We start from the raw sequence: 21,027 nt of genomic DNA, 5'->3' as shown, positions 1-21,027 counted from the left end.
CATTATTCCTTCTCAGCTATTGAGACATGACATAACCATCTTTACATAGCTGAAGGGGTATAATGTAGAAGATGGAGCAAGCTTTTTTTCTGCTATCCCAAGACTAGGATATGAATTAAGTACTGTCTTGACCTTAAATTTATGTCAGATGTGTGGCTCTGTTTCTAATCTGGGGACATTTGGATCACAGTTCTTTCTTTGTTTTGGGCTATGCTGCCTGCAGATTTTAGCCCTGCAGACCAGCTCTGCTGCCAGGTTGCTCTGTTGACAAATCTCTGAGATCAGTGGACAGAAGGGCATTTCTGTGGGGGAAAAGATATCAGTGTCTAATCCATATTCTCTTGAACCAATCACTGTTTGAAATAAGACTCTGAGTTAAGATTCTTCTGTAGATCTGAATCATATCAAGCTCACCTTAAGATGCTGGCTCTTACAATAATTCTGCAAGAGCATTTAGAAAGGGGAGCAGATAATGTTTCCCCTGTGTTGCAAACCCAGCTTTCCAGTTTGTACCTCTTGGTCATACCCTACCATTAAAAAACAATAAAACATTGACAATTGATTGAGCTGTGAGTTATAATTATTTGGGTTCATAAATATTCTGCTTTATACATTGTAAACAGTTTAGGATTAATATTTTGCTTTTGTTTTCTGTTAATGTAGGACTGGAATAAAACCTTTGGGATAAACTACAAAGCTTGCAATCCATTGGCCATGGAGACCAGTCAGGACTCTTCTGTGTTCCTGGTCAACATTTTAGAGGAACTGGATACCAAGCAGAACACGGTTTCCTATCAAGATCTCTGCAAATCATTGTGTGCCAGGTTTGATTTGTCCCAGCTGGCCAAGCTAAGGAGTGTGCTTTTCTACACTGCCTGCCTGGATCCTAATTTCCCTGCCACCTTGTTCAAGGACAAAATGAGATGCACAGTCAACAACCAGCAGTCCAAGAAGATCATGGTGGCGGCAGACATAGTGACAATATTCAACCTCATACAGATGAATGGAGGCATGGCCAAGGAAAAGCTTCCAGTTGCCAGAGAAAAGGTGAGGAAGAAAGAATCGGTGGAGGCTTGCCCATCTGACCCAGAAGTGTGTGATATGGTGGACTGTGTACTTAATTGTGAATTGAGGGATGGAGAATTCAGCCAAGGGTATTCAAACCTGAGGCCTCCCAAATGCAGGAAGGTGGATTGCAAAGATTGTCCACAGTTTGTCCCTGCTTCGGAGCCAAACTTTTTGCTCGGGGTCAATAAGGAAATAAAAGGCCGAGCAGCTTCCCTTGATCGTTTGCAGGCCTTGGCATCCTATACTATTGCCAGCTCTCCCCCTTGTGAAATGCAGAGTACCTATTTTCCCATGAACATAGAAACCGAGTCTATATCAGATCAAGACTCCTTACCTATCAGTGCAAGCATTAAAGAGACATTCATTTCGAATGATGAGCCCTTTATAATGCAGTCTTGTGTTCAGAAACGTAACATATTCAAGGAGGACTTCCACAATCTCATAACTATCACACCCAACTTGATATCACCCAATGGTAAACCAGAGGATGACCTAGTAGAGCCTCCAAGCAGGAAGGAGACCTCCAAGCAGCCATTCTTCAATCATAGTTTTGAAATGCCATATAGCAGTCAATATCTGAACCCAATTTATTCCCCAGTACCTGATAAAAGGAGAGTCAAGCATGAAAGCTTAGATGATCTCCAGGCATCTACTTATTTTGGACCCACAACCATCCTTGGAACACAGGATACCAAACGGTGGTTGGGAAAACCAAGCAAACAAACACCTTGGCCAGTCAAGAGTTGGAGCTTGAATACTGAAGAAGTACCTGATTTTGAAAGGTCTTTTTTTAACCGGAAACAGTCAGAAGAGAAACCTCGATACCAGGGTTCAAATGGCCAGTCTTCCAATTTTCCTGTTTCTGAGAGACATCAACCTTATCTTAGCCCAAAGGATCAGCAACCAATGTTGCAGCCCAACTATGCGATGAAATCAAATGGGCATAAATCCAAAGACATTCCTTCCATTTTAGAAGTGGAGAAGCATGAGCCCATCAAAAAATTTAAAGATAAAAGTATTAACTGTTCCTCTGTTCAGCTACTAAGCATCGACAAAACCAACAGTGTTGGGACACAGACAGATCAACAAGGGCTGGATCACAAGAAGTGCAAGGAGATGGGCCACCCAAATCCGAACAGGTACGGGGAACGACATTCTCTCAAGCAGTCAGATGATGACTCTGAAATTGTAAGTGATGATATCAGCGATATCTTCAGGTTCTTGGATGACATGAGCATCTGCGGGTCTACAGGAGTGATGCAGTCATCTTGCTACAACAGCACTGGCTCGCTTTCCCAGATACACAAATCTGACTGCGAAAGCTCCCCCGAGCATCACTTAGCAAAAATTTCCAATGGGATTGCCGGTAACAAGCTCGACAAAGTGTCTCGTTTGGAAATCAGCGGCACAGACGACGAGCTGAAAACCAGTGTTTGCAAACTAGTTCTAAGGATCGGGGAAATCGAAAAGAAACTAGAGTCTCTCTCAAGTGTCAGAGATGAAATTTCCCAGGTCCTGGGGAAGCTAAACAAATTGGATCAAAAAATCCAGCAGCCAGAGAAAGTAAGTGTCCAGCTAGACCTTAATTCCTTGACGAGTGAAGTTCAGTCGGAAGAAAGCACCTCCCCTCGGATATTTTCATGCCACAATTCTTCGCACGGCAGCAAACTGGAGAATAATCCAGACTGGTGCTGTTCAGACGCCAGCGGCAGTAACAGCGAAAGCCTTCGAGTGAAAGCCTTAAAAAAAAGCTTATTCACTAGGAGGTCCTCGAGGTCATTGACAGAAGAAAACAGCGCTACAGAATCCAAGATTGCCAGCATCGCTAACTCCCCTAGAGACTGGCGAGCGATCACATATACCAACCAAACAGGCATCACAGAGGAAGAGATGAAAGACCGAGGCGGGGATGAAAACAAAGACTGGCACAGGAAATCCAAAGAGGTAATTTGTCAGTTTCAGTCCAGTCCATATTTAAAACATGATGGCACAAAGGGAAGCAGTTGGAAGGCTTATAGAATTCCAGCGCCTATCAAATGCAAATCATAATAATGTCAATTATTGGCCTGTTTTTTCAAGCCACCATATTTTATAAATAATAGTTGTGACCTTAAAAACAAACAGATATTGTTCCTAATATATTATAGCCTTTCCAACCTGCTGCCCTCCAGCCCCCAACCAAAGGTTGGCTATTGTGCCATTCATTCTAATACACTCTATTCTAATGTGTAACATACAAAGTCTTTAAATGGTGAGGCATTCATATTAGAATTGTGTGGGTCCAGTGGTGGAATGGGTGATAATTTCATGTCATCTATACATATACACACTTACAAAAGTTGACAAAAAAAGATCTTGAGATATGGGCAAGGGGTGCATCTGAATCTAACAGAAAACAAAACTGATAGATTCAACCATGCAGGCAGAGGGTGCAAAATGCCTAGCTGTTCTACATCTGGGTCTGAATCCTTCTATAAACCACATTTGTGGTGCTGAACTTAGGTTGCCCCCCTTTTTTTCCTGACAGGTGCTTCCTCATTAAGAACTATTTGACAGGCAGTTACAACATGGTCCTCTCCGCACTAGGAATTGATGTACCTGTTCAGTTTGACCAGTGCAGATAGGTGAGAATTTAATTTGATCCTTGTTTCGAGAAACGGAAATTACAAACTTTGCAGTTTTTCATAAATGGAATGGAAAGAACTTGAGATTAAAAGGATTCCAGTGTAGGCGACAGACTTACCCATCCCTACTGCTCCTGCATGGTGGTAAAGAAAGTAGAGAGATAAGTGCAGGAAATGAATAGAGAGAGCAATCTTGGGTCCTTTCACAGTACACAATTGTAGGCCTATGATTCCACTTTAACCTCAGCTTTTGGAATCTTGGGGCTTATAGTTTGATGAGACACTATAGCTTTCTGGCTGATAATTCTAAATACCCCACCATCAACTACAATTTTTATAGGTTGGAACCATACATTCTCTCATCCTTAGAGGATGGCAATGGCAAACCACCTCTGAAGAAACATGTTATTGGCCCTTTCAAGTTGAATATGCTTGCAGATTACACCTTCAACAGTACAGGTCTCTCTTTTTTGCTGTGTTGATGAAACTGGGAGTTAATTTTCCAGTTCAATAATTAAAAGATATCACTTTACTGAGAGGGTTTTGTGTGTGTATATGTGTGTAGGTGTCCCCACTTCATTTCTTTTTGCAATAACCGTATGAAAGCCAACCACCCGTCACTATAAAGAAGTGTGCTGCTAATTCTCAAGGCCATGGCATCAAATTGGTTCCCTGCTGATGAATCACCTAAAGCTCCGGTGTATTAATCTACTGGTTAGACAGGTTCAAGGTTGAAGTTGTAACTTTCATAGTAAAGTAGTAAACTATCTGTGCTTGGACTACTTCAAGAAAAGTGTTTGAAGAGTCTTTTTAATTCCTAGAAATAAAGGAAACTGCTTTCTATCCCTTCCAGGCCTGGCTTTTCACATGGCAGTGTCTTCAATGCTACTGGTTAGATGAAGGGGGGGACTAAACTAACTTTTCCTTCCATCTTAGTACCATGGCTTCAACTCAAATGAGAGAATCACACAACTGCTTTTTTATTAATCATAAAGCAAATGAAGAGAGATAACAATTATGAATCTTTTTGAGGTGTGAACGGATGGCCTTTGGGGTCTCTTCCCACTGTATTATTCTATGAGGTGTAGCAAAGTGTTCCTACACAAATACTTTGACTGTACATATAATCATTAATTGTCCTTGTATTGGAATGGTGATCTTGCAAATAAGTAGGTGTAGGCTCATAAAGAAACATTACAATCTGTATCTTTAAATATGTTTTAGCTTTATTTCTGACTTCTGTACATCTCTGTATTTAACAGAGACACAAAAAATAAACATGCTTTTACATTTTTATTGGAAGTGAACCATGAACGTTTTCAGTCCTGAAGCTTGCTCATTTTCCTCCTTGGAGAAGAATGTTAGCAAATTATTGTACATTTTCCTGAAAAGACTTTTGCTTCTTCTACCCTCTAATATTCTGTAATAAAAGAGGTACCAAAATTCTGATTACCAAATGAGTTGAGACAACGGAGATCCATGACTGGCTCTTCCCTCTCTCAGTCTGGTACTAAGCTCATGTTCTGAGTGCATGTAGCCAAAATGGAGTCACTGAAAAACAACAAGTTTTTATTGGCATATTTGAGGTACCCCAAAGTTTGTAAAACCACATGAAAAAAGGGGGAAATCCACCAAGGAAATAGTTCCTTCCATGGCCACAGAATGCTTGCTGATGTCTTGGGGCAGAGGTAAACAGCAAACTGGAGTGGAGGGAAATGGAGTATGTACGCATGGTTGGTAGGAGCAGAAGCATTAACAGAAGGTGAAGACTGGAACTTGAGAAGGTTATTTTTGAAACTATAGTTTCCAGAATGCTCTCAACTAGAATGGATGTTAAGGTAAGGCTGAGGTGGAGAAACCCTTGGGGCTGCATAGCAGAATATCATTGTTTTAGGAAGCCATCGTGGATGGCCTTTGTGAGATTGGTGGCTATTGTACAAGTCCTGTCTGCATCTCAGACCTACCTGCATGCCGCTGAAAGAGTGACTCCATTGTGCTTAATGTAGTGGTTATCTTTAATGTTAGGAAAGTGTCAGCAGCTTAAAATGTGCCACTTGAACGATCACTAGTAGGAGGTATATCCCATTAATTTTATACCTGTTATATTGGTTACCAATGTGTTTTCAAGTTCAATGCAAATCTTGGATTTATTCTTTAGAGCCTTCAGCAGTCCATTCCAAAATTATTAGTAAGGCCACATAGGCCTATGTGGATTTGCCCAAAGACTTGGTTTTTTAGACCAGATTGTATGGAACCAAAGATGTAGCCATTTTAGGGGTGGTTCCATGACTGTGGGACTCCCTTCCAGAGGAGGTCTGTCAAGCACCTTCTCTTCCCTGTTTTGCTGACATTGAATGCTATGATCCCACTAGCACAGAAATCCTCCTCATTTATGTCAGAGGGGGTGAACCTTTGCCCTCCAGATGTTTTGGACTTCAGCTTCCTGAAGCTCCACCAAACATAGCTGATGGTAGGGTTCCAGAGGATCTTTTGCCTAAATAACTGGAGGGGCAAACATTTTCCATCCCTATGCTATAGCGTCCACATGAGTTATGAAATATAAGCCTCCCTCTTTCCCTCTGTGAACGTCTGGATCTTGTTGCAGGTGGACAGGCAGTACGAAATCCCTCAGGCGCACAGACACTCGAAACCACCCAAAGATGCTTTCTTGATTGAGCAAGTCTTTAGCCCCCACCCTTACCCTGCATCGCTCAAGTCTCACATGAAGACCAACCCTCTCTATACGGACATGCGGCTGACAGAACTTGCAGAGGTCAAGCGGACGCAGCCATCCTGGACCATTGAGGAATACACAAGGAACTCGGGCGAGAAAGGGAAGCTGGCTTCTTTGGATTTACAAGTGAGTTGCATACTTTTCTTATACTGGTGAATCTGTGCCTGTGCAGAATCTACCCAACGGATGCCCCAGAATGCTAAGCAAGGCTCTCATTGTAATTATCTTGTCAAATGGGAATGGATTGTCAATATCCCCTTTGTGCAGAGGCTGAGAGGAAATTGTCTACACTTTGTGTCTCTGGTCACTTTTGAACTGGGGATATCATTGTGTCTGGACCACGTTGCTCTCTTGTATTGCCTTTTATGTGTACAGGGAAATTAATTTTATTCCTGACCTACATTATTCAGGGGGCATTATTTCTGGTGCATGCTCTTCCACACAGTAACAGTCAGTGCATTTGTTCTTAAGTGTTTTACTAATGTGGTAAGCAGCAGATGTCATCCAGGACAGGCATTGGGAATCTCTGGCCTGCTGGATGGATTTGGCTTTCAAATCTTCCCTATATGCCCATTAGGTATCCCTGTGAGGTTCTGTTCTGTTCCCAGTGAAGGAAAGGGAGCAGAACTGATGACCATAGAGGAAATGCAACCCAAAGATAACATTTCTAGCTAGTGCCTTGTTTCCCCTTTGCTTCATCTTCCTGCGCAGGCGGGGAAACAGTTTCTGTACAGGGAATAAGATTTCTATGCAAATATAGTTTTCTGTGCAAAAAAAAAGCTGTTTCCTGCAGAGAAAATGTGCAATTCAACCATGCACACATTTTGCAGAAACAGCTTTTTCCTGATAGAAAATATTTCTGTACAGAAACACTATTTTCTGTACACAAAAAATGCTGCTGTCTGTACAGAAAATGCAGTCTTATGCCAAAAACAACCATGTGCTCCTAAGAATAAGTCCTGAACTATAGAGATTATTAGCCCTGGATTCATCTCATCAGGATTTCTTGACACACTGTCTTTTTCAACTCCATACTAGCCTCCATTTTAATTTCTCACAACACACATCCTTTAGTCCTTAATACAATTGTATTCTGGAGTTTTGTGGGAGGTTAAAATGGGCACTTTATATCAGACAGTATGAGAAGCAGAGAAGGAGGATCAGTAGGGCATTGTGCCTTGGTAGGACATTGGGAGCCTGGCATCTGCCCAGGCATTCAAGTGGGATGATGCCAGCCCTGGCCATCATCCACAGCTTGTGAGCTGCATTCAGTTTGATGGCTTAGCAGGTATGCAAACCTTCAGTCATACAAAATGTCACAAAGGTTCTGCTTTTAAACTGTAATCCCTTGCCCTAGTTCCCCATAGACTTTATGCTTTCGCAGGTGGCAAGGTTGAGGATTAATCAGCCATCCTGAGACCCAAGGGCTTTAGCAGTCAACATTTTCAGTCATAAGGTGTTGCTATGACTTATCTTGAGGACATCTTGTAGTCTGTTTTTAGTGTGGCTGCCAAATTAATAGCAGGAAGCGTTGCAACAGGGGAGCATGAGGCAATAGTTTTATAATAAGCCTTTTCTTCTTCTTCTTCTTGCAAATGTACAGGCAGAGAGGCAAAGGAAGTCATTTTGGAAAGCTTATTATGAGTGCTTGGATTTTTCAGTAGACCCAATCTGCTTTCCCTTTTAAAACACAGTAATAGGGAACATTTCCATTTATAATCACTTCTACTACTATCCCATTCTCACTTCCAAAGATATTTCACTGCTTCAGCTAGAGCAGTCAATGCCCTCCCCACCAAGTTTCCCTCTGATCCCCAGCCAAAGTACATAGTACTCAAGGCTAGTCAATTTATTTTGGCACCTGAAGCAGAAAATTCCACAAGTACTTCTATCTCCCTCACTGGAAATAGAAAAAATATGTTGGCCATGCAGCAAAGTACAATAACATCCAAAAGCCACAAAATAGTGCCATCTTTACTGGGCCAACCCAAATGCACAAAATACATGATGCAAGCTTTCAAATCTCCACTTAGTTCTTCATCAGGCAAAGGTGTTAAAAATAATAGATTTCATAATCCTGAAATCTAAAAGCCTTCGATAGTCCTGGGAATCCTGAATGTGAAAATGGTACCAATCCCGAATGGTAAAATGGTAAAAGTCTTAAGCCAGCCCTGATAAATGAATCAATTCTGGTTTGATCCTGCCCTTCATTTGTAAACTGTGTGGTTTTCTTTTTCTGAACTGAAAATATAAGAGAGAGAAAAAAATGTAATGGTTTCCTTCTTGATTTTTTCCCTCTTTTCCCCCCTTTTTGGTTCCAGACTCAAGAATCATTAAACCCCAACAATTTAGAATACTGGATGGAGGACATATATACACCAGGCTATGATTCACTATTAAAGCGCAAAGAAGCTGAATTCAGAAGAGCAAAGGTGTGCAAAATAGCTGCATTGATTGCAGCAGCTGCCTGTACAGTTATCCTTGTCATCGTGGTTCCCATATGCACTATGAAATCATGAATCCAGTGGCGGATGAATCAATCACAGCCTTGTATATAACATTACATTGCTCCAGATATCCTGTTCAGTATTTTCAATAACCACCTTATTGGCAAATATTGTAACCATTCACGAGAAAGGATGTTCCAAGGGAATTCATCATATGAGCATGTCAAGATGTTTCGGCTCCGTATTTTATTTTTTCCTTTTTAAAAGAAGCTCATCCTTTTAAAACCGCGAAGCGTTTCGCAGACCTAACGGCAACATGGTTTAAAATTTTACACGTTATGACAAGTGGATTTCCCCGCCTTTCTGCACTCTTTGGAGAGAAGATAAAGCTATTTTACAAGATTGCAAATGGAGGAAGAGAGAGGATTTTATTCTTCCACGTACTAATAGAAATTTTATACGGAGGTGTTCTAGATGACTGGTAATTCTTGTACAGTATGCATTTCATCAGAGAGATACAAGCTGTGGTAGCGTTCTCTGAAATTTGAAAAATCTGAATGTATTGTTTGTGTGTATGTGTGTGTTTTGGTGGTTATGTATTCTTTGTTTGTTCCGTTTTGAAAGCAGATTCTGTAGCCATGGGATGGGTGAGTTCTTATACTTGGAATCCAAAAGGGCTCTTTGTAACCTGGTCTTGTTGCAAGACCTTATTGTTATCACTGAATGCATAGGTCAGGGATGCAGAATGTTTAGCTCTTCAGATGTCTCTGGCTTGCACATCACATCCATCCTAGCCAGCATGGCTAGTCTTGAGGGATGATGGGGGCTATGGCTCAACATCTGGAGTGGCACCTTTTCTCCATCCTTGACAAAGGTGAAGTGCCATCTGCTATAGACCAAAAAGATTCTGGTGACAAAGCAATTCCCGTCTGAGGTTTTCATTGAGTGCATTGATATCACTTTTCCATTGCTAGCAAATGCTCTCTCTCATCCTTTCATTTTTTTAAGGTGTTATTTTTGCTCTGCAGAATTTTGTAGCAAAATCATTTGCACTCCATTCAGGCCAGATGATAACAAACAAACCCAGTACATTTCCATTGTCCTGTTCTGATTCTTGGAAATATCAGCAAAATTATTATAAATCTAGGGAAATGCATAAAAACTCCCTTGAAAGCAGTTCTGGAGGAAAACCTTTTGCCTGTATGCTGAGTGTGAGTATACTGGCCTCAAGCATATCCTCCATGTACTGTATTTATTTGGAGTACTTGGGGAGGGCTCTTCCTGTGTAACAAAGTATGTACAAAGAGTTTCTCTACTCCAAAGCTAATTTAGGGCCAAACATGTTGGTATACATAGAGGGATGCTTCTCATAAATCTTGGAGGGTATGGCCATTGAAGACATTGGCAGGGGATGTGGCTGCCAGGCCTGACTCCACTCTTTCCCTTTAGTGCATTCAGTGAACCTGGGAGTGGATTCATCTTTTTGCAACAACTGTTTTGTGCCTTTTGGAGGGTAAAGAAGTAGGGCTCTCGGGTTTTGTGATTTTCCCTTTGTTCCAGCTTTTCAATTCACAACAAAACAGAGTTTCAAGCCAATAGTGTAACCCACAGGTTAAGAGTAATTCTAACTCACACATGTTGCTTTCCCTTGTGTATATCTGAGCTTTTTTCAAATGTGAAAAACTACATCTATACCATGCGTGATCCAAATATTGTGGAAATAAGGGAGTATGCTTGTTTGGAGAACTGGGTTTGGTTGCGGTTCCTTTTTGTGTGTAAACCTGATTGCAAACCTGGGTTCAAGGAAGATGTGAAATGATATTGATTTGAATCAGTTTATTGATAGTTCAGGAGAGATTTATTGAATTCTAAACTGAACATGGCAGATTTTCTTGCTGTCTGACTACCCGTTTTTGAAATTTCTTCATCATAACTGATTTTGGCTTCAAGACTAATTTAGTCCAGGAGTGATGGTAGCTGGATCAAGGAACATGCATTTCAAGTATACTTGAATAGCTGGGTGACACACATCTAGTTCCCAATGGGGATATGGAGCTACTTATACAAATAGTCTGGGGAGAATAAATTGTCTGAATAGGACGTTAGGCATGTTTTTCTCCTTAGCCCACAAAATATGTGTAGTTTTGAATTCTATAAGACTATTTACACATTATACCAGTACAGTGTATTCTCGAAAGAAAGGGAGAGGTCAGGATTCGCTGGCTCTACTGGTTGACTTTCATGAATGTGGATTAGTAGTGCCTGGAAAAGTTAGTTCTTTGAATACAGTTCCCAGAATCCCCAGCTAATCTTGACCAGGTTGACTGGGAGATGTAGAGCGATTTGATCCTAGACACTTATCCAAGCTCAACAGGGGTGTCTAGGCCCTCTTTTAAAACAATCTTCATTTTACTAATTGTTCATTTGCACTCACAATGATTCAGAACAATACAACATCCCATTATGAACCCAAGCTTTTACATGCAATAAGGAGCTCTAACCGCTAAAAGCAAACAGTAAAGCAAAACAGGTTTGGGTAAGAAAGAGCTAGAAGTTTAATTGTGCATGTTTTCTCGGACGTCCCATTGTGTTCGGTAGGACTTAGTTCTTAGTATATATGTTTAGGATTAAAACTGACGTATAGAAGCAATATTTTAATGTGATTTTTCATAAAGGGAATACAACTCTAAACCCAAATGTAGCATTAATAGGGGAGGGAAGACAAGAAATCTGTCTGGACATTTGCATTTCTTCATCACAGAGTTTGCTTTGGAGAGGAAAAGAAAATACTTCCCCTGAGAATGGTTGGTATACTTAGAACTGGATGTAACTTTTGAGCAGAGATATCTAAGCACCTTCCATACTTTGGGTGTGTGGACATCATTCCCTCCAACATTTCATAGATGAAAACTGGGACACAAGTGGCTGAGCAACATGAGAGTGTAGTGAAATGGAGTGTGGCCTGGCAACAAGAAAATTAAAGTAATTAATCTAGAAGTACATAAACCTACTATTTCAAACAGTGAAAGCCTGGAATTTACGTATCAAGTTTAGCAAAGCCTGAAAAATATCCCAAATGAGTTTATTGGGAAGGGCAAGACTCAGTCTCCTCTCTCCTTCCAATTGAGTCAACTGAGTGGAAAATACTTTTCAACTTTGAACTCATTTTGCAGCATTTGGAGTAAGATGAGGAGGAAAGTAGAAAACTTAGGACATTTTAAAAGCTGCTCAAAAAGTGGAATAGCAGAGATTTAGCTGGAACTGTCCTTGAAAAACCAGGGCAGTTGGGGATATGGATGTCAGTAGGATGTGAATGATGGGACTAAAAGAAGTAGTCCCATTCTCCCCTTCATATGTACACGGTTTCCATATACTGCAATATATGAACATCCCTTCAGCTTAGACTGAAAGCCACATAGCACCTTTTGAGTCTATGTCTTCTGTCGGTGTACTGCAGCCTGTACTGCAGCCACTCACTACATTGGTATTAGGCAGTAGTTTATTGCCCCTTTTCTGTTTCTCTTTGCCATAATATTATACTTAATGCTAGAACATGGGATATCAGAGCCAGCATGGTCTAGGCTTGGAGTGTTTGTCTATAACTCTGGAGACCAGGGTTTGAGTCTTGGCTCAGCTATGGAAACCCACTGGGTGACTTTGGGCAAGCCACACTCTCTCAGCCTTAGAGGATGGCATTGACAAACCCCCTCTGAAAATACCTGCCAAGAAAATCTCATAATAGGTTCACCTTAGGGCCACCCAAAGACAGAAATGACTTGAAGGCACAAAACAACAACAGATATCACAGCACAGTTCTGTGCAAATGCTGACCAAGCACACTTAATCCATCATAACGGCCAAAAAGGAAGTTGTGCATCCTATGTTTCCAAAATCCATGGGTGCTCAAGTAAGTCCCAATAGTAAAATGATGCCCCTTATATAAATTGGCAAAATCAAGGTATACTTTTTGGAATGTATATATGAATTTTAATATTTTCAAGCTGTGGACAGTTGAATCCATGGATAAAGAATCAGTGGATAGGGAGGGCCAACTGTAATGCAACACAGAATTAAACTCAGATACCCTTGCTATGGAATGCTACATCCCCAAGCATGCTTTGAGGAATTAGTCGGAAACAGTTTTGATGTTTGTGTGTCTCATGCTTTGCTTTCTTTCTTCTTCCAGTTCCCATGTTGCTATTATATTCATTGTTTAGTTATATTTTTATCCTGCCATTTGTCAGTGATCTCAAGGCAACATATACAGTCTTCCTCTACTTTATCTGCACAACGCCCCTCTAAGGTAGAGCAGGCTGACAGGGAGCAACTGGCCCAACTCACCCAGTGGGTTTCATGGCTCAGTGGGGAATATAAACTGCATCTCCTAAGTCCCAGCCCAGTTTTGGGGGGATATAATTGAAATGTTTTTAGAGTGCATGTGAAGATTGCTGCAAAAGGTTTCTCAGTGGGAACTTGCATGTAACCCATCATGCTTTAAACTCTCATGCTTTTCATGTGAGCCCACTTCTCCATTCCAGCCCAGCCCAGCCACTGACTGATGGCCACAGAGACGTGTGAGTTTCAACTGTTACATGCTCCCACTGTCGTGAAAAGGATTTCATCGTACCTCCACATCATGTTTCTGTCATAATTGGCCCTTGTAGCAATGACTCAGGTATTGTAGCAATGACTCAGATGATTTAAAGTACTGTCCATCATCCCTGGAGCAGGCTTCCTCTTGACCTGAGCAGTTGATCTCCACTTCTATCTACTGTAATGCCTGTTGACTCTGTACAGGCAAGGATGCATTGTGGCTTCAGCTACTGAAAGTGACAAAGAAAAGAAAAAGGGGCCTCAGGAAAGGTCAGGCAGATTAGCTGGAGAGACAAATAGAAAAGTGAATATTTGCTTTCTATGAAAACTCTTGCACTAATCTTTCATTATTCCAAAGTAAGCAGCATAAACGACAGCTTGGAAATAATTAATTACAAATAACCAGTTGCCTGTGATTCCTTTTGACTACAGCATAACAAAGTTACATTATGATTAAAAATTAATCAGGGATAATATCACTTCTTTTGCAATATAGTTCTGCGAACTTAGATATTTTTATAGTTAGGGTGGTGTTATCTCACCGAAAGGTGGAGGACGAATGTCACTTGGCTTAAGGCTGGTGTCTCTTGCTCTGATGCGATGGCAAGGTGATGAGAAGAAACTGTATTTTGTACTACAGGAAAGTGGCTTAGAGGATTTCTTTAAAATATATTTACTTACTTACTTAATTTCTTAATATTTATTTAAGTACACTTTTCTTCCAGTAACTATAAAACAATGGGGAAGATCCACTTTTTAAAAGAAAAATATATAGCTGTTGGGAAAGTTATTTCAAAAGTATAGCAGCAACAAACTGCTTTTTAAATGTAATTTTCCAAGCTCTGCCTAATATCTGTGTTACTGCTGTTATCTTTTAAAAATGTTTCCCAAGTACTGTAACAGGAATTATTAGTTGCTTCTATAAAAGGCCCATTTCCCAAGCCCAAATGAGGGGGAAATATTGATATTTATGCAATAGGAAATGGTTACATAATGTATGTGAAAATATTATCCATGTTCATATAGTTTTGCGGGCCTTTCGGTAGGGGATGCAAGTAGAGGATATGACAAGGAGCATTCATGGCAATGGCCAGTTATGTGGCTTGCACATTTTTTCTTTAGAGCAGGGGTGAGCAAAATGCAGACCTTTATGGGTTTGGGGGGCCCAGGAGTCAAACAATTGTTCCCAAATGCTTTCCGGAGGCGTGAGGACATTTTGCAGCTCGCCTGGGTCATTTTAGGCCATGAAAAAAGACAAGACAAAGAGGGCACTGATTTGGGTAAAAAGTGCATGTGCAAATTTGGACGCATGGATCCAGATTGAAAAATAATTGTTGTTGGTGTTGTATGCCTTCAAATCATTTCTGACTTATGGCAACCCTAAGGTGACCCAGGGTTTTCTTGCCAAGATTTGTTTAGAGGAGGTTTGCCTTTGGCTTCCTCTGAGGCTGAGAGAGTGTGACTCACTCAAGGCCACCCAGTAGGTTTCCATGGCTGAGAGAGGATTCGAACCGTGGTCTCCAGAGTTGTAGTCCAGTGCTGAAACCATTATACCATACTGGCTCTCTACCATGCTTCAAATAGAGTACATCTCAGTGTATTGGGGAAACTATGAGCAAGTGGCCTGTGCCTTCTCAGTCTGCTGTCCAGGTGTTTATTGTTGATGGCCAGCTTCAAGGCCCACTGGCTTCACTTCTGATGGTTGTTTCTCTTTAAACTGGATTTGGATCAGACAGCTCTTCAAATAAAGGACATTTTCAAATAGTGGACTATGGCTCTCCTTGAAATGGAGCACTGATCATTGTGAAGTTGGACACCTGGTTATTCTGTTTCTCTCCATCTCTGCCAAAAAGCAGAGGCTGGGAGGGATTGAAAGCCATTGGTGCCTGGCTCATAAATGATGTCAGTTTGTGCAATGGGTCGGAGCAGAGTGATGCAGTTGTTATCCATCATGGGAAGCTTAGCAGGCTAGACCACTGTAACATAATGTTGTCAGACTGAAAACTGAAGAGGGCTCCTGTACCCTTAACTGTTGTATAGGAGAGGGAATTTTAGTACAATACTGTAGTTGTTGTTTGTTACCTGGTTGCATGAACAGCAACACCTGATGAGAGTCGGGCTTCAACACAACCATTCAAGATCTATCTCATTGTCAATTTGGCAACCCTAGTTTGGAAAAGGTTCCTTTTGGGACTACAGCTACCAGAATCCTTTAGCAAAGATGTTTTGCAGTTGGCTTGTGGCAACAGGGGTTTAATGGAGTTTCCACCATGGACAGATCCCTTTCTGGCAACTAGGATTGGTGAAAAGCATGAGAATTATTGTCACAAAAGAGACATAAGAGGGTCTCGAAAAGAAAACTATGCCTAACAAATGTGGAGAAAATCATACAAAATACCAAATATAATATTTTAAAAAAACTAACAGCTTTTGCAACTTGGTTAAGTACTATATAGTCAGTAAAGTCAATTTTGCAAAACATTGTTTGTTGTTTTCTATATATGATTATATAATTGTTAGTTACTTTATTGATATCATATGGTTTGTGTAATTTTAGTTCATTATATTATTAGTAGTCACTCTCTCTATATTCTTTGGTTATCTTTTTGTTCATTTTTAATATTACATTTGGTACTTTGTGTGGTTTTCCCTGGATTTGTTGGACATGAAAACTAGCCAGCTTCCATTTCTGCTGCTCAAAAACCATCGCGTTGCCAAATCTGTTGTCCTTCTGTGAACTCAGGGCTACTGGAGAGCCAATCTGTCTCCTTTCTATTTGTTTGTCTATCTGTCACTTTTAAATTCCACTGCATGATGGAATGGGCTCCAGTGAGCTCAAAGCAGCATGTGAAGTCATGCTCTTCCCCAGTTTATCCTTGTAACTCTGTCTGTGAGCATGACTGCCCCGAGGTCATGCAATGAGCTTCATGGCTTAGTGAGCACCTGAGCTTGAACCTCTTAAATTCTAATCCACATCACATTCACTTTCAGGAGGCAGATTTGGTCCTGTAGCACCATCCAGGTTCAGCAAATAAGAGGTGAGCAAAGCATAGTCCTCCAGAAGTGTAGCCAGCTCTCAGCATTCCTCATCATTGCTATGCTGAGTGGGACCAATGGAAGTTGCAGTCCAGCAACATCTGAAGGGTCTCACATTGGGTGCATCTGCACTGTAGAAATAATGCAGTTTGACACCACTTTAACTGCCATGGCCCCATCATACAGAATCCTGGGATTTGTAGGTTGGTGCTCTTTGGCAGAGAAAGCTACAAGTGCAGCTACAAATACCAGGCTTCCATAGGATGCAGCTACAGCACTGAGAGTCATGTCTGACTGCCTTATTTCTACAGTGTAAGGGAAATATCCAGTTAAGCAGTGAGAGTAGTTGGTAGTCTATCAAAATCAAACAAGTGTCCATTCGAAAGTCAGACATCTTTGCCTTCACCCTGTTACTGCCTTTGATGGGGCATGGAAGTAGCAAATCATCTGGAACTGTTAATTCCCCTGTTCTCATGGCCAAGTTGTTGGCAGATTTGTACAACGCGGCTCCAGATCTGTTAAGAAGTCAATACGCTAGTTTCTTGGCTTTCACCTCCTTCAGTATTGGGTCAAACGCAATCACACAATTGCCAGGCCAAAGAAGAACTTTGCCAGTAAAGGCTGGAATCTTGTACCCAGTATCATGGGAGCAAAGCGCACTGAGGCAAATGAAATTTACTTTTGATTCAACATGTATGGGGTTGTGCTGTAAATGAGTTCTGATGACAGCATAGGAGTCTGTGAGACTTTTCCCCCTCACTTTTTTACTTCCCCTCACTGTCCCTGACTTTGCTGTTCCCAAAAGTCAAGGGGTCTTGCTACATCAGATTCCCCAAGGCTTCCAAAAACATGGAGCTGCCCCCCAAGACACCCAGAGATTGTCTCTGCTATGTGAGTTAATCTCAATATATTTAATGCTTTGGAAGAACCTTGGGAAAAGTCAACCTAATACTTTGGATACCAAAACACTGCAAAACAGTAACCTGTGTACTTTTTCCTCAGTCGAGTGGATAGGCTACTGAAGGTTTCCAATAACTGCCTCTCCTTCAAACAAGCTTCCAGTTCATATATGCATAGGATTCCAGGGCAATTCTCTGGTATTGTTAAGCAATATTTTAACCCACTCTATAAGTCTCTCCATAATTCTTGGTTCTGATCCAGCTGATGGTAGTGGTGATGTGTGCCTTTAAGCCATTTTTTACTTATGGCGACCCTAAGGCAAACTTATCACGGGGTTTTCATAGCAGGATTTGTTCGAGGGGATTCCTCTAAGACTGAGCGTGACTTGTCTCAGATCACCTAGTGGGTTGCCATGGCTGAGCAGGAATTCGAACTCTGGTCTCCAGAATCCTAGTCTAACACCCAAAGCACTGCAACATGCTGGCTCTTAAACCAACTGCATCTTTGGGCAATTCATGGTGGTCCATAATGCGATGGCCTCTAGCCATTTCTGTAGGACCTCTATGGGCATCATGATTTAAGTGCATTTTCATGTTTCTTGTTTTTGCACCAGAGTTTGCTAATAATAATAATAATAATAATAATAATAATAATAATAATGGATCACTCCCAGAATTCCCCAGTTCAGTGGAGCAATGATCCATGCTGGCTAGGGGATTCTGGGAGTCGTAGTCCAAAAAGGTAATTTTTCCAAACTCTGGTCTGCATACACACGCAGATCTCTCTTGCTGGGTCAGGAGGACGATATTTAATGAGTTTAACAAATGCCACGGGTCATAATATGTAAAGTTCAACCTTGCTGTGAATGGTGAAATTCAGGGAAGGTGGGATTATTATTCATTTCTTTTGTACAATAGAAATATTGGGCAGCAGTAGCCTGCAACTATATTGTATTCAATCTTGTGTACTAGTTATTAAAACTGCTATATATATAAATATATATTGTATTCTACATTATAGACTTTTGTATTGAGATGATAACAAATACCAATAATTATATTAGTGCAGCTATAGGTACGTTATAATCCTTAGTGTGACCGAGACAGAAACATGTACTCAAAATAATAATGGCGAGCTATTGATAGTTCTTTTTCTATTCATGCCTTATCAATGTAATGGTTATATACTCCTTTTGAAAGGGTACTAAGGGAAATGAATGATGTCAAATGACCATTTAGAACCAATCCTGCTTTTCTTACCAGATCTGCTTCATCACAACCATATTCCACTGTCACTAATGCAAAAATGAGTCACTGTCTCTTCTACCCAATTGCTTCTAATGGGACATAAGTCACCCCAAGTTCTCATTGGGTGACTGCTACCAAACTGAATTCACCTGGTTTGCTCTCAAGAGTAAGAAAAGAAGGATAGGTTGCTCCTTCCCGGATCTTTGACGCATTTTTATTTATTTGAACAGGGCGTTTGGTTACCATCCAATGTAATGATGCCTTTCTTTTATAAAGTTACTGTACAACGTGGCCTTTTAGTTCATTAAAATATTCCATCAAATAAACTTGACAAATTGTAACACGCCCCTCTGAAGTCTGCCTAATGAAAAAGAAATGTTGATTTATCACCGTGTGACATTTTCTGTTCCCAGGGACATCAAGACAGTGGTCTAGCGTGAATGGTGGAAGGCTGGATAAAGGCGCATTTGATCTTGCCTTGTTGGCAAGGTTTTTAATGGGACTTGTGTCAGGGAAGTAATAAGATTGCTGAAACTGATGAGAAATAAATTTAGAATAATAGGTGCTTGCCAAGGGAATTGCAAGGAAAGGCTATCTGTTGGGTTTGCATCAGGATGCTTCAGTTTATGCATGATGTCTTTTTAATGCTGGGGTTTATGCCAAACCATGGACCAACCTGATAGCTCTTAGGAATGGGACTCAAGTTATCACTTTGCCATCAAGTCAGCTTCACCTTGCTGTGTGCCTTCAAGTCTTTTCTAACTTATGGAGACCCTAAGGCAAACTTATAATATGGTTTTCTAGCCTTGAGAGTGTATGATTTGTCTAAGGTCACTCAGTAGGTTTCCATGGCCAAGCAGGGAATCAAGCTCTTGTCTCCAGACTCATAACCCAATGCTCAAATCACCGTTACTGGTGCTCCAGCTTTGACTTATGACAACTTATGTGTCCCAGTCCTGGGAAAATACCGGGATACAAATAATCATAATCATAATAATAACAATATGACAACCCTGAGAATGGGGGGCCTCCAAGATCCATAATCATCACCTGCCTTACTCAGATCCAGCAGACGCTATACCACAGGACCACAAAGGTGCAAAAGAAAAAGGAGTCCATCAAATACACAGCTCTCCATCAAAGTCTATACTCAGCTCACTTAACTGATGATCGAAAGTCCAGGACTAATTTTAGCATGGCTTTGACAGTAAGATTTCCATTGCTCTCTTTCTCTTTAGTTCTCTTTAGTTCTTTCAACTTGAGAATGCTCAAGTCACACTATTGTGCTAAATTTATTTTTAAATAACCACCCCAATCTCTGATTGGCTCAGAGGGGCCACAACCCAAGCGATTTGCATAACAATGACCCCCTCCTTGCTTCTCAGCACCAATCTAATGACTAGAGAATGGTAAATGTCCTCTAATTGGCTATTGTCTTTCTGATCAGATGGACTGTCACAATCTGTCTCCTCTAGTTCCATTATTAGAATTTTTCTTTTGTCTCTTTTTTTGCCCTTTCTTTCTTTCTTTCTTTCTTTTTCATCCTGGTTTGCTAACTGCAGGAGATCTTTGTAGCACTTTTCAGAAAGAAAGAAGCTGGTAGGATGAGTTTTCATTGACTTGAATCTCCTTCCTACACGATCCCTTTGCACACAGTTACATTTTCTTAAATAGCTAATGTAGTTTGATGGCCATGATTTCTTGAAAACTATCTGTACCCTCCATTTCAATATTTCTTCAATGGAGAACAAGAGAAGCTTTTTAAAACATACTTTGGAACAAGCCCATAGTTTTTACACTTTCCAGTAGTAATAGAAAAAAAGTTGGCCATGCCTGTGTCTGTTACCAAATAAACCCTATTCATCCCAATGAAAAATGAAAATCCTTGAGTGGTCTAAGTCTCATATAGTTGCACCAGGGAACTAATGTTATGTGATATTACTCTAGATGGGAGTAATCGGAACATAAAAAAGGGACATACTGTATATAAAAGGACACATTTGAACATAAAGAAATATCCCCTTTCTGCCCACTATCCTAACAACTTAAATTGTGGCAAAATAAATGTTGATCAGTTCTAAACAACTCAGTGTATCTACAATGTAGACCTATTACTGCACAATGGAATTTGGAAACGTTCACTACATCTTCCAGAACCCCCCAGTCAGCACCATCCAAAAATCATTTCTGTCTGCTGTTGTCTATGCCCCTGTTAGGTAACTCTGGATGCTTTTCTGCATGCTAATCACTGCTTATCTACTGTCTAGAAAAGTTATTTAAGCTTGCAATTACTGATGATAGGACATATCCCCAGTGATCTGACCCAGATCTTGGCTTCAGCTTTACATGTCTAGGTATGTATTCTCATGTGGTATCCA

General features: G+C 40.8%; 1 protein-coding gene across 2 annotated transcripts; it reads left to right on the top strand.

Moving 5' to 3' along the window:
• Positions 1–376: 376 nt before the first annotated feature.
• MINAR1 (membrane integral NOTCH2 associated receptor 1) lies at positions 377–12,344 on the top strand. 2 transcript variants are annotated; one of them, XM_042471520.1, is made up of 3 exons: positions 377–3,012; positions 6,298–6,552; positions 8,748–12,344. In XM_042471520.1, exons 1-3 carry the CDS (start codon positions 715–717, stop codon positions 8,943–8,945), a joined length of 2,751 nt encoding a protein of 916 aa, XP_042327454.1. In that variant the 5' UTR covers positions 377–714; the 3' UTR covers positions 8,946–12,344. The 2 variants fall into 2 exon arrangements, with proteins under 2 accessions (XP_042327454.1, XP_042327455.1); XM_042471521.1 differs by lacking the exons at positions 6,298–6,552; positions 8,748–12,344 and adding an exon at positions 3,596–3,623.
• Positions 12,345–21,027: the final 8,683 nt, after the last annotated feature.

The sequence above is a fragment of the Sceloporus undulatus genome, chromosome 6 (assembly GCF_019175285.1).
Source record: "Sceloporus undulatus isolate JIND9_A2432 ecotype Alabama chromosome 6, SceUnd_v1.1, whole genome shotgun sequence".
NCBI classification, from domain to species: Eukaryota; Metazoa; Chordata; class Lepidosauria; order Squamata; family Phrynosomatidae; genus Sceloporus; species Sceloporus undulatus.
The sequence above is the reverse complement of the archived record's forward strand: the minus strand, read 5'-3'. Positions and strand labels throughout refer to the sequence as shown.